We start from the raw sequence: 12,039 nt of genomic DNA on the forward strand, positions 1-12,039 counted from the left end.
GCAACGGCCCAGCAGCTGCAGCAGCACTGGCGGAGGCGGGGCTGTGAGGAGGGGCTGCCTGGCGCGTCCTCCGCGGCGAGCGCTGAGAGCCGCTGCCTGCCGGGCGCCTTCAGCCTGGACGCGCGCACAGCTCGTCGGTTCCGCGAGACATGCGGCTCCGCTACAGCCTGCGCCCGAGGCTCTTCGGCGACTCCGGAGGCAGCGAGCGCAACCCCCTAGATGTTGCGCCCGGTGCGGCTGGCACCCCCCACGCTACGCCACTGGACGGGAAGTACAAAGCGTTCTCAGAGTCCAGAGGAAGCCCCGGTTGTTTTCAGTCCTGCGAGGCTGAACCAAGAGTCCCTGCCGGTAGCGACAAAGCGACTGCGCAGAATGGTGCTGCAGCTGCGCTGCCCAAGACCCGCTGTTTTTAAGAAATGACTCTGTGGCTACAAGCCTTAATTCCCCCAGAGTCTCGTGAGCAATTCTCCCGTCGCCTCTGAAGCAAGAAAGTTGCTTATTCATCATCTGTCCTCTCCCAGCCCTCCAGCAGAATCTCAGGCCTTGCAGCACTGGCAACACTCCTCCTCATTTGCTGAGTTCACGTTTTTGGTCAGGTCTTGCCCCTTTAAGCTTTTAAATAAATGAATAAATATATCAGCACCTTTGAAGCTGCAGGAGGTTTCTTGCAAGGGATGTTTGAGGGTACATGTCCCAGCTAGAATGAAACCTTACGAAATGCTGTTTCAGGGATGGTGTCGGGACTACAACTCCCATCTGCCCCTTCCAGCGTGACCAGGGATGATGGGATGTGTAGTCTGTTCCTGACCAAATTCCTCTCCCTCAGAAATCAGGATTTCCCCCCACCTATCGATGTACAAAACAAACAAGTTAGCATGCACTTTAGAATAATTTGCTCCACCATGGGTCGGCCGCGGAGAGCTGGGCTCTCCGTGAGCTGTAGAGGGTGGAAAGCTGAGTCGATGGCATGAATTACTGTAAGGGCTGAATCCTCATCAGCTCCGGCAGTAATAATAGCCAGCTTTTCCTGCTGTTGAGGTTATTTGCAGGCACCAGCAGAAGACGAGACGTTCTTCTCAAAGTTTGGCATAGCAGCTGCTGCGTGTGACAGTCTTGTCCATTTAGAGGTGGCGAAAGAAGTTTTACACTATGGGGCTGCGTTTCGTATTAGTAGTATGCAGAGCTTTTGAATTCTGCAGAATTATCTCCTGCGTCACCAGGGAGCGGTTTCTTACTACCGGCAGAGAACAACATTTTGGCCTAGTCTGAAGGATTTTCAGCCATTTCAGATCAAGATAGCTGCCTAATTGGAGAAGCTCCCACATTTATCCCAAGTAGAACACTCTTTGAAAGGGTTCATTGGCCAAATCCCTTTCCCTGCCTGTCCCTCGGCCTACATTTGACATGTAGAGTAATACCATGGATAGTGTCTAAACATGCGTAGAGTGCGTTTTCTCCCATATAGCTATAACCTTCCCTCTGTCATCTGGGATCAGGGCTTTCCAGGCAGGGAGGCTGCGATTGCTGGACAGCCTAGACTTCCCAAATCTTTCTCGGAAATTAATCACAGAAGGAACTAAGCAGCAGTGACTGCGCCCCTTTCCCTGTTGCTCATTGTTCCCCAGCACCTGAATACTCGTGGTTGCAGGGAAACAAGGACATCTATGACACACATAGTCGCTCAAACCATTTTACTGTGCTTCCCAACACGGATATTGATTCTGTTGTGAGAAAAGGAGATCCAGTAGCTGCCAGCTTTTAGTTCTCCTCCTCTCCCTGGCTATTGCTCATACAGGGCCTGCCACAGCAGCCCTTATCTGTAAAAATGCGAAGAAACTGACTAATTGTGATGGGAGCTTTCTGGGGCAGCAGCCTGCTTCCGAGATTACATGCGTGTGCGCTGGATGCCGAAGTTAATAAAAGAACTCCTCAATGCATTAAATCAGGGTTTCCCAAGCTTGGCCCTCCAGCTGTTTTGGGACTACAGCTCCCATCATCCCTAGCTATCAGGACCAGCGGTCAGGGATGATGGGAATTGTAGTCCCAAAACAGCTGGAGGGCCAGGTTTGGGAAACACTGTGTTAAATGCCGCCTAAAGCCATGAAGAAGGCTAGTGTTCGGATTGCTATCGGCATAGCAGCAAGTCATTTTTGGTAGCAGGGAAGGTGGAATTGGAGTGTGAGATTAGCTATGGGGTTGTAGCTAAATAAAATAGATGCAAATGCCCTTTCCCACCTCAGCTACCTCTGCACCCAACTTTAGATTAAGGAGAATATGGTTCCTGGGGCAGACTGCAGTGGGAAGGTCTGCAACTCTCTGATTTGACCAATGGCTTGATGTGCCAAACTGAGCTGCTTTCTGAAAGGAGCTATCCAGTGCTGAACCTTCCACTGGTTTTAAGGTGATGCAAGTTTTAATACTTTGCTAGGGGCTGGCTGGGCCTATAGTAATAGGCGCTTCATCTGCTCATCTCCGTTGCAAAAGTACCTTAACCCATTAAAAGGCATTGTTTGTGCAGCTGTTTGGGTGTTTGGACCTCACATCCATAGTGCATTCTGTTCCCTCTTATAATGCAAGCCTGTATCGCTTGACACTTTCGAGGCACGGCGCAGAGTTTGGCCGGGGCAGAGGCCTCCAGTCCCCTCCCAGAACATTTTTAGCGTGGTAACGAGAGCAGGTTTAGCATGCGGCATTGTGAACTTGTATGCTTACAACACACACCAAAAGGAAGTTCAACGGAACTGCTCTTGTGTTGGAGAAATGGTGGCGGGGCAGAACAGTATCTCTCAAAGCCACTCTTGTCTTGGCCTCTTCCTCCCAACTCCTCTGGCTGCTTGTGTCTCTGTGCTTTGCTGCTGGCAACTTATGTGCACTTTATATATTATGGCTTGTAAGAGTTTTGTCTTAATAAAGTTGTAGTGACTGCTGAGTTAAGTCTGCCTCTTTTCCAGCTTGCCTGGGGACAGTAAGCTGGAGTGACTGTTTGTCTGACCCGGGGGGTCGGGGCCTTTGTTCAGCCTGCGGGGGAAAGTTGATAGAGCAGTCGTTGAGATACTTACCTCTCTGTGCAGCATGGTGTCCTTTCCACCCATCCAAGCAAGCAGGCAGTATTAGCACAGGCCAAGGGCAGGCAAAAACACTTGAGGAGGGCGAAGAGCAGGCGTGTTTGGGGCCCAAATAAGAGAGATCTGGTCTAACTGCACCCCCCCCGGCACTTCCCACACCCTCAGGAGACCGAGGGACAGGACCATACATGCGTGTTTCAAGATGACAGCACTGTAACTGAGTAACGCATATACAACTTGAGATACACACGCATAGAATTGTTGAGTTGGAAGGGACCCTGAGAATCATCCCTGTGACATTTGCGTAGGGCAGCGTTCCCCAAACTTGGGTCTCAGCAGTTTTTTAGACTACGCTTCCCATCACCCCGATCATCTTGCTAGCTAGGGATGATGGGAGTTGTAGTCCAAAAACAGCTGGAGACCGAAGTATGGGAAACTGGTATATAGAGTCTCACAGCAGAGGGGGAAAGACAAAAAAAAGTGGGGGTGATGATGTGCTTTCTACTTTGTTTTGTATCGCGTGTGTGGTTTGTGTCTCTGAAAATGCTTGCCTCACAAAGTCAGAGGTACCCAAAGGAATGTTTCATCTCAGTCACCCTACAAATAAAGGCCCATAAGAGGGGGTGGGGAGCCCATATTAAGACGGTGCCTTTATTAAGCTGACTGAAATGTCATGAACTGGTGTGCAAGCTTTTCCCTAGGCTAGATGGCAATGAAAAGCAATGACAAACCTAGACAGCATCTTAAAAAGCAGAGACATCACCTTGCCGACAAAGGTCCGTATAGTTAAAGCTATGGTTTTCCCAGTAATGATGTATGGAAGTGAGAGCTGGACCATAAAGAAGGCTGATCGCCGAAGAATTGATGCTTTTGAATTATGGTGCTGGAGGAGACTCTTGAGAGTCCCATGGACTGCAAGAAGATCAAACCTCTCCATTCTTAAGGAAATCAGCCCTGAGTGCTCACTGGAAGGACAGATCCTGAAGCTGAGGCTCCAATACTTTGGCCACCTCATGAGAAGAGAAGACTTCCTGGAAAAGACCCTGATGTTGGGGAAGATGGAGGGCATAAGGAGAAGGGAGCGACAGAGGATGGGATGGTTGGACAGTGTTCTCGAAGCTACCAGCATGAGTTTAACCAAACTGCAGGAGGCAGTGGAAGACAGGAGTGCCTGGCGTGCTCTAGTCCAGGGGGTCACAAAGAGTCGGACATGACTAAATGACTCAACAACAACAACACTAGATGGTAAGAAAAAATCCAATGAGAGAGAAAGCAGGAGGGAAAGAGAAAAGTGGAAGGTGTGGGCATTTGGTAAGAGTCTTGAGGTGGCATGGCAGAGTAGCACCATTAGAAACAGAGATATGAAAGCTAGGAGCTAAATGGCACCTTCAACCTAGGTTCTGGGCACAACAGCAGAATGTCTAGGTGAGCCTTTTCTTTATAACAAGAATACAAAGCTGAGAATGAATGAACTGCAGCTAAAATATCATGTTCATTTTTCACATGGTCTAGTCCTTCCCCTGCCCACCCCCCTAATATTCTTAAGACGGTCTCTTTTCCAGTCTTCAGAGAGTAGCTGGAAGTGGGGAGGCAGGAAAACGTCCTCCTTTCCTTCCACTCTGCAGTTTTAATCTGAAATCTTGGGCTCAGTACTGCACCCAGAGCTCAGAAACTGCTCACGTTAACAAACTTCCCTGTCGCAAAACACACCTAGAACAATGGGAGTTTTGACCGTTGGGGGGAAGTAGCAGACATTTTGCACAATTCAGGATGCATCCAGGCCGCCTAGGAAGAGGAAACGTATTTACAACAACGGGTGATTCCATCCTCTCTTCAACACTCGATGAATTTTCATGAGGACCTTTTTTAAAAATAAAAATAGGTACAAGTTGCAGCAGAAAAGGGAAGAGCAGACTTTGAAGAAAGGGGGGGAGAGAAAAATTGAAATATAGACACCCTCCTTTGCTTATGGGTTGCTGGGTTTTTTTTAACTATCTAACTTGATGAAGAGTTCTGGGGAAACTGAGAGCTTGCATGCAATTGTATCTGAAGGTATCTGAAGAAGTGTGCATGGACACGAAAGCTCATACCAAGAACTAACTTAGTTGGTCTTTAAGGTGCTACTGGAAGGAATTTTTTTATTATGCAATTGTGTGACATTCTGGTAGGCTTAAGAAAGCTGTTGCCTTAATGCAGAGTTCGGGGCAAGGGTTGCCCATCATTCTAGTGTTAGCTGTAGGAGCCAACGTCTCTTCACCCTGTTGTTCACCATAGGAGCCACACATTTTGTGCTGGCCTTTGCAACAAACAATGTTTGGGTTTTCAGCTTTTATGTGTTGTGAGATCCGACTGCCTTGCATAGCTAGGGCAGTTCTAGCCGGTTTTGCTGCTGCCGTTCTCACCCCAGCACGTCGATTCTCTGTGCAAAAGGAACGTGAGTCTAGAGCAGGAACTTTGCAGCAGTGGAGATTTTGAACGATCCCAACACACCCTCAGGACGCGGGTGGCACTGTGGGCTAAACCACAGAGCCTAGGACTTGCCGATCAGAAGGTCGGCGGTTCAAATCCCCGCGACAGGGTGAGCTCCCGTTGCTCGGTCCCTGCTCCTGCCAACCTAGCAGTTCAAAAGCACATCAAAGTGCAAGTAGATAAATAGGAACCGCTCCGGCGGGAAGGTAAACGGCGTATCCGTGCGCTGCTCTGGTTCTCCAGAAGGAGTTTAGTCATGCTGGACACATGACCTGGAAGCTGTATGCCGGCTCCCTTGGCCAATAAAGCGAGATGAGCGCCACAACCCCAGAGTCGGCCACGACTGGACCTAATAGTCAGGGGTCCCTTTACCTTTAACACAATGCTGGTGGTTGCTTGGACTAAGCCTGCAGCCTTTCTCAACCTGTGGGTCCCCAGATGTTGTTGAATCACAACTCCCATCACCCCTAGCTAGCAAGGCCAGAGCTCAGGGATGATGGGCGTTGTAGTCCAACAACATCTGGGAACCCACAGGTTGAGAACCGCTGGAGGGCTGCCTGTTAAAACTCAATTCATAATTTAGATACTTTTGAACAACAGCCTTCACACCATCACCTCCGCACAAAATGACACAGGATCACGTCGTCATCGCCCTGACTTAACTTTCTTTACATTTATTTATTTAGGTAACCTTCACGTTTTGTCCAGACAAACAGCTCCTTAGAAAAAATAAACCGCCCAAGAATAGCCCTGGGCTTTTGGATAAAATAAATCCATTTTGCTTCTGCTACACAGTTTTTATCTTCTTAACATTTCACGAGTGAACTTAGCTTTTCAAAAGGTAGGGGGAGGGAGAGGGTCGGAAGAGTTACCCAAGAGCAAAACCTCCTTCCCCGAAGTAGCAAACTACAGACCACACAGACGACATCACTTGAAAAAACAGAACATCAGACTTCTGCTTTTGTGTTTTTTATACAAACCGATAGAATAAAAAAACTAGTCTGTCTAATAACCCACAACTAAAAGGGAAGAAGGGAAGGTAGAAAGAATCTTAAAATTCTCAAAACCCTGATTTACGAAAGCAGCAAAGTGGTAGCAAAGTGCGAGTGATCCTTCCATGCGCTGCAGCTGCACACAGAAATATATTTATATATATATATTATATATACTGGCAGGCAGGTACCTACATTGCACATTGGATTTCTCTCAGGGCACAATATAACGTGCCGAGATCTAAAATACGCTATATTGCATGGCTCGACTAATGGCTTTTTTGTTTTTGTTTTAATTAAATGCTAAGCAATTAAGCAAGGAAGACTATGTGCTAGTGAGTCACGCGTGAAAAGGCCAGAATGGATATTGCGTTGCATTTTCCCTTGTTCCGTAAAAACAAAATAAAAAGAAGAAAGTGCAATATTGAACATCCAGTGTCTCTCTTCAAACGGCAAAGATCTGTGGAGTTTGGCTTGGAGGAAGTCCGAGCACGGGCTGCTTGCCACAGCCTGTCATACGTCGCCTCTGCCACCCCAATGTTGCTCCAAAGGAGACTCCACACAGTCCAGAAACAGGAGTGCAGAGAGATTTAATAGCTCTGGGGGTCGGGGAACAACCACCCTCAGGTATCATTTGGGCATCTTCTTAGGCACCAACCTGATCAAGAGATGAGAAACGGGACTGGGGAGAATTAGGCTATTAAAGGGGAAAAAACTCGGGCTGGGGACCTTTGATTGACACCTGCCCATCGGTTATTGGATCCAACCGGAAGATGCAGCAACACTCCACAGGATGTGCAGGTGAAACAAGGCAGAGGCGCCAAGAGGGCCGTCGTCTCGCAGTGGGGATGTCGGGGGGGGGGAGAAGGTCGGCTTCCCAGAAAGTGGCACAGTTGGCAGTTCGGGTTTGGTCTTGCCAAGAGGCTGCAGCCAGCACCATCGGAGGGAGGAATCGGCGCTCCTGGCTCCGATCGGCTATTCGGTTTTGGACTCCTCCAGGATTTGTGGCAAGTTTTGATCCTTCCGCGAGGCGGCAGGCTTCGCCGGCGGGACGGGAGGAGCTCCGCCTCCGCCGCCGCCACTGCTGCTGCCACCGCCGCCACCGCCACCACCGCTGCTGCTACTACTGTTGTAGTCTTGGATAGCCTTGGGCTCATTGGTGTGGTACGAGCCCTTGTAGCGGTGGTGGTGCAGGTACATCAAGAGGAGAGCAGCCGCCAGCAGCAGGAGCAGGAAAAAGATCACTGAGGGAGAAAGGCGAGAGTGAAGGGGGAGGACGAGAATAACCCAGAAGCGAGGCTAAACGTGGGCAGGGCCGTAGCTCCTTGGTAGACTCTGGATTGCCTGCAGGTGACAGGTTCAACTCCCAGCTTCTCCAGTTATTATAATAATAATAATTAATAATAATAATAATAACAACAACAAAATAATAATAATAATAGCGCTGTCACAACACTGGGAATGGCTGAGTTCTCCATTGTAACATCATCATCATCAAAATAATAATAATGATAATAATAATAATAATAATAATAATAATAACAAAATAATAAGAATAATAATAATAGCGCTGTCACAGCACTGGGAATGGCTGAGTTCTCCATTGTAACATCATCATCATCAAAATAATAATAATAATAATAATAATAATAATAATAATAATAATAATAATAATAATAATAAATATTATTGTTAGTATTATTTATAACCCACCCAACTGGCTGGGTTTCCCCAGCCACTCTGGGCGGCTTCCAACACAATATTAAAATACAGTATTGCAGCAAACGGGAACGCGGGTGGTGCTGTGGGTTAAACCACAGAGCCTAGGAGTTGCCGATCAGAAGGTCGGCGGTTCGAATCCCCGTGATGGGGTGAGCTCCGTTGCTCGGTCCCTGCTCCTGCCAACCTAGCAGTTTGAAAGCACGTCAAAGTGCAAGTAGATAAATAGGTACCGCTCTGGCGGGAAGGTAAACGGCGTTTCTGTGTGCTGCTCTGGTTCTCCAGAAGCGGCTTAGTCCTGCTGGCCACGTGACCTGGAAGCTGTACGCCGGCTCCCTCGGCCAGTAAAGCGAGATGAGCGCCGCAACCCCAGAGTCGGCCACGACTAGACTTAATGATCAGGTGTCCCTTTACCTTTACCTAATGCCTCAAACATTAAAAGCATCCCTAAACAGGGCTGCCTTCAGATGTCTTCTAAAAGTCTGGAAGTTGTTTATCTCTTTGACATCTGGTGGGAGGGCGTTCCAAAGGGCAGGTGCCACCACCGAGAAGGCCCTCTGCCTAGTTCCCTGTAACTTGGCTTCTCGCAGGGAGGGAACTGCCAGAAGGCCCTCGGGACTGGACCTCAGTGTCCGGGCTGAATAATGGGGGTGGAGATGCTCCTTCAGGTATACAGGACCGAGGTCATTTAGGGCTTTAAAGGTTAAGGCTGGGAATGCCCTCTTCCGCATCTGAAACCCTGGGGAGCTACTGCTAACCGACGCAGACAGTGCTGTGCCCTTAGGTGGACCCGTGGCATCCTGTGGCTTCCTCCGTTCCTAGGTCTGGCTGTAGCACAGTAGGCCACAGTCAGCATCTAAATCTGAGCTCTCAAAGCTCCCATGGGCCAAGCTCCCACGGTGTAGCTCTTGGGTAAAAGCTCCCAGCAACCCTCTTAGTCTCAGACTCACCTCCAATGATGATCGCGATCCAGCCGTCGTCGTGGATGTACAGGAAGTCAACTAGAAGGACACAGAGGACCAGGATGAATAAAAATCAATGATTTTTTTTTAAATCGGATTTAAAAAATAATTAAATTGGATTTTTTATTTAAATCAGGCTGTTTTTTTATTTAAATCAGATTTTTAAAATAAAATGCTTTTGGAGGGAAAATCTTTCTAAAGATAGTTTTCTTTTTAAGTTACATTATAGGCCAAAGGCTATTCATCAGGAAATAAGGATTTGTTTTAAGTTTTTCATGTGTGCTAAAACTTGTAAGTTTTTTTAAAAAAATGTTTAACCACATCAGTTAACAAACATGGATACATATGCTATATGTTATTGTTTTAGTTAAATAAATTGTTATTAAGGAAATGATTACTTATCTCCTTCCAATAAAGTACAGCAAAAAAGTTGTCCAAATAGAAACAGTTAACATTAAACCTTACAATAATTTCTTAATTATCTGTCTATGTATTTCTAATAGTATAACCAAATCAGTAATATTTGATATAACTAAAAACTACTCTGAAAATTTATTATTCCAAAAATGAAATCTTCCTCTGGTTGTAAATATTAAGATGATACCAGCAATACTGAGTCTTTCTGTTAAAAAATGATGATTTAAATCAAGTCTTATTGACTAGTGATTTAAATTGTGATTGCAAAAACGCTCAAAATAAAACAACATACAGCTCTCAATGCAATTTTACATTGACAACAGCGCCCTCTGGTGTCACATGTTGATAATGCATTTGCAGTCGTACCTTGGTTCTCGAACTTAATCCATTCCGTTCAACTCCTGAAACGGTTCGAAAACCAAGGCGCGGCTTCCGATTGGCTGCAGGAGCTTCCTGCCCTCAACAGAAGCCACGTCAGACGTTTGGCTTCCGAAAAACGTTCGCAAACCGGAACACTTACTTCCGGGCTTGTGGCGTTCGGAAGCCGATTTGTTTGTCAGCTAAGCCGTTCGAGAACCAAGGTATAATATTTTAACTCACTAGTGTAGATTAGTCCAAGGGTTCTGGCCCAAACATCGCCTGGGACACATGAAGGAAGGCTAGGGCTGCTCCAGCGGGTGCAGAATGCCACAGCGAGGCTCCTTACGGGGTCCTTGCCGCAGGATCACATTCATCCAGTGCTTTACCAACTACACAAGCTCCCGGTGGAGTACAGGATCAGGTTTAAGGTGCTGGTTTTGACCTTTAAAGCCCTATGCAGCCTAAGACCCTCGTATCTACGGGACCGCCTCTCCTGGTATGCCCCCCGGAGGCCCTAAATAACAACACTTTGGAGGTCCCAGGTCACAAGGTGGTTAGATTGGTCTCAACTAAGGCCAGGGCCTTTTCAGTACTGGCTCCGACTTGGTGGAACGCTCTGTCAGAAGAGACTAGGGCCCTGCGGGACTTGAGATCTTTCTGCAGGGCCTGCAAGACAGAGCTGTTCTGCCTGGCCTTTGGTTTGGACTCAGTCTGACCCTTATGTTGCCCTCCCCTTATGGTCTACTTTTAAAACGAGGCTGCATTTTAATCTGTATTTTAAATTGGTTGTCCGTCCGTCCCCCATTATGTTTCTACTGTGATTTTATTGGTGTTAGCCGCCCTTAGCCCGGCTCTGGCCGGGGACGGCGGGGTGTAAATAACATTTATTATTATTAAATTTATTAAGAGGCACCCTCGCCCCCAGGTAAGCACAGCCTTGCCCCCAACCCTTCTGGGATGAGTGGGCAGGCCCAACATCTCACCTTCCTCCCCCATAAATGCTACCTTACCTGGGTCTATGTACCAGGGGTCAAGTTCTGGTGGTGTTTCGATGTAAGAGTTGGGCATAGAGGCACAGCTGGACTCCACCAGCCGCCCTTTGATGCTGTAGGGGCGGATGGGATTTTTGCCACTGGCCCGGAAGATGGTTTTCAGAGGCACAATGCTGTTGAATTTCACTCCTGAGAGGCAACCTGTGAAGCCCGGTGTGTTGTATCTTTGGATGTCCGGGTGAATCAAGCCCGTCTCTGTGGACCATGGAAGACAAGAGGAACAGGACAGAGTTAAATGGACGCCAGCTTCTTCCTCCTAACCCCCCTCAAAACTATCCCAAATCAGGGAAATGATATATAATGAATTGAAAAAAATGTTTAAAAGTACACCCCCCCCCCAAAAAAAAAACCACCAGAGTCCTTTTTGTTGGGGATAATTCAGAGGGAAATTCCCAGGTGTCAAAAAAGACTATTTATGTATGCCACTACCACGGCCCATGTCTTGTTAGCCCTAAAATGGAAAGCGGGCAAGGCCCCAACCAAAGAGGAATGGCAACGCAAATTGATGGAATACAAGCAGCTTGCAGACTTAACATATCGAATATAAAAGAACAAGAAGAATGCACGTTTAAAGACGACTGGAAAATGTTCACTGAATATATGGGTGAATAAGTTTTGAGAGATGTAAAAACGGATTACTGAATAATTTAGTTCATGTAAAATATGCAGGGATGTATACAGTATGCAAAAGGGACGCGGGTAGCACTGTGGGTTAAACCACAGAGCCTAGGTCTTGCCGATCAGAAGGTCGGCGGTTCGAATCCCCGCGACAGGGTGAGCTCCCATTGCTCGGTCCCTGCTCCTGCCAACCTAGCAGTTTGAAAGCATGCTGAAGTGCAAGTAGATAAATAGGTACAGCTCCAGCGGGAAGGTAAATGGGGTTTCCATGCGCTGCTCTGGTTCGCCAGAAGCGGCTTAGCCATGCTGGCCACATGACCCAGAAGCTGTACGCCGGCTCCCTTGGCCAGTAAAGCGAGATGAGCGCCCCAACCCCAGAGTCGGT

General features: G+C 47.6%; 1 protein-coding gene across 1 annotated transcript in view; it reads right to left on the reverse strand.

Moving 5' to 3' along the window:
* Positions 1-6,192: 6,192 nt before the first annotated feature.
* CNTNAP1 (contactin associated protein 1) overlaps positions 6,193-12,039 on the reverse strand; it is a 40,314-nt gene continuing 34,467 nt past the window's right edge. Inside the window, exons 22-24 of the mRNA XM_082194711.1 lie at positions 10,995-11,231; positions 9,196-9,246; positions 6,193-7,770 (exon numbers count right to left, since the gene is read on the reverse strand). Coding sequence (XP_082050837.1) covers positions 7,502-7,770; positions 9,196-9,246; positions 10,995-11,231 — 557 coding nt within the window. The 3' untranslated portion in view covers positions 6,193-7,501. The remainder of the gene's footprint in view (positions 7,771-9,195; positions 9,247-10,994; positions 11,232-12,039) is intronic.

This window comes from Podarcis vaucheri, assembly GCF_965113315.1.
Source record: "Podarcis vaucheri genome assembly, chromosome: 13".
NCBI classification, from domain to species: Eukaryota; Metazoa; Chordata; class Lepidosauria; order Squamata; family Lacertidae; genus Podarcis; species Podarcis vaucheri.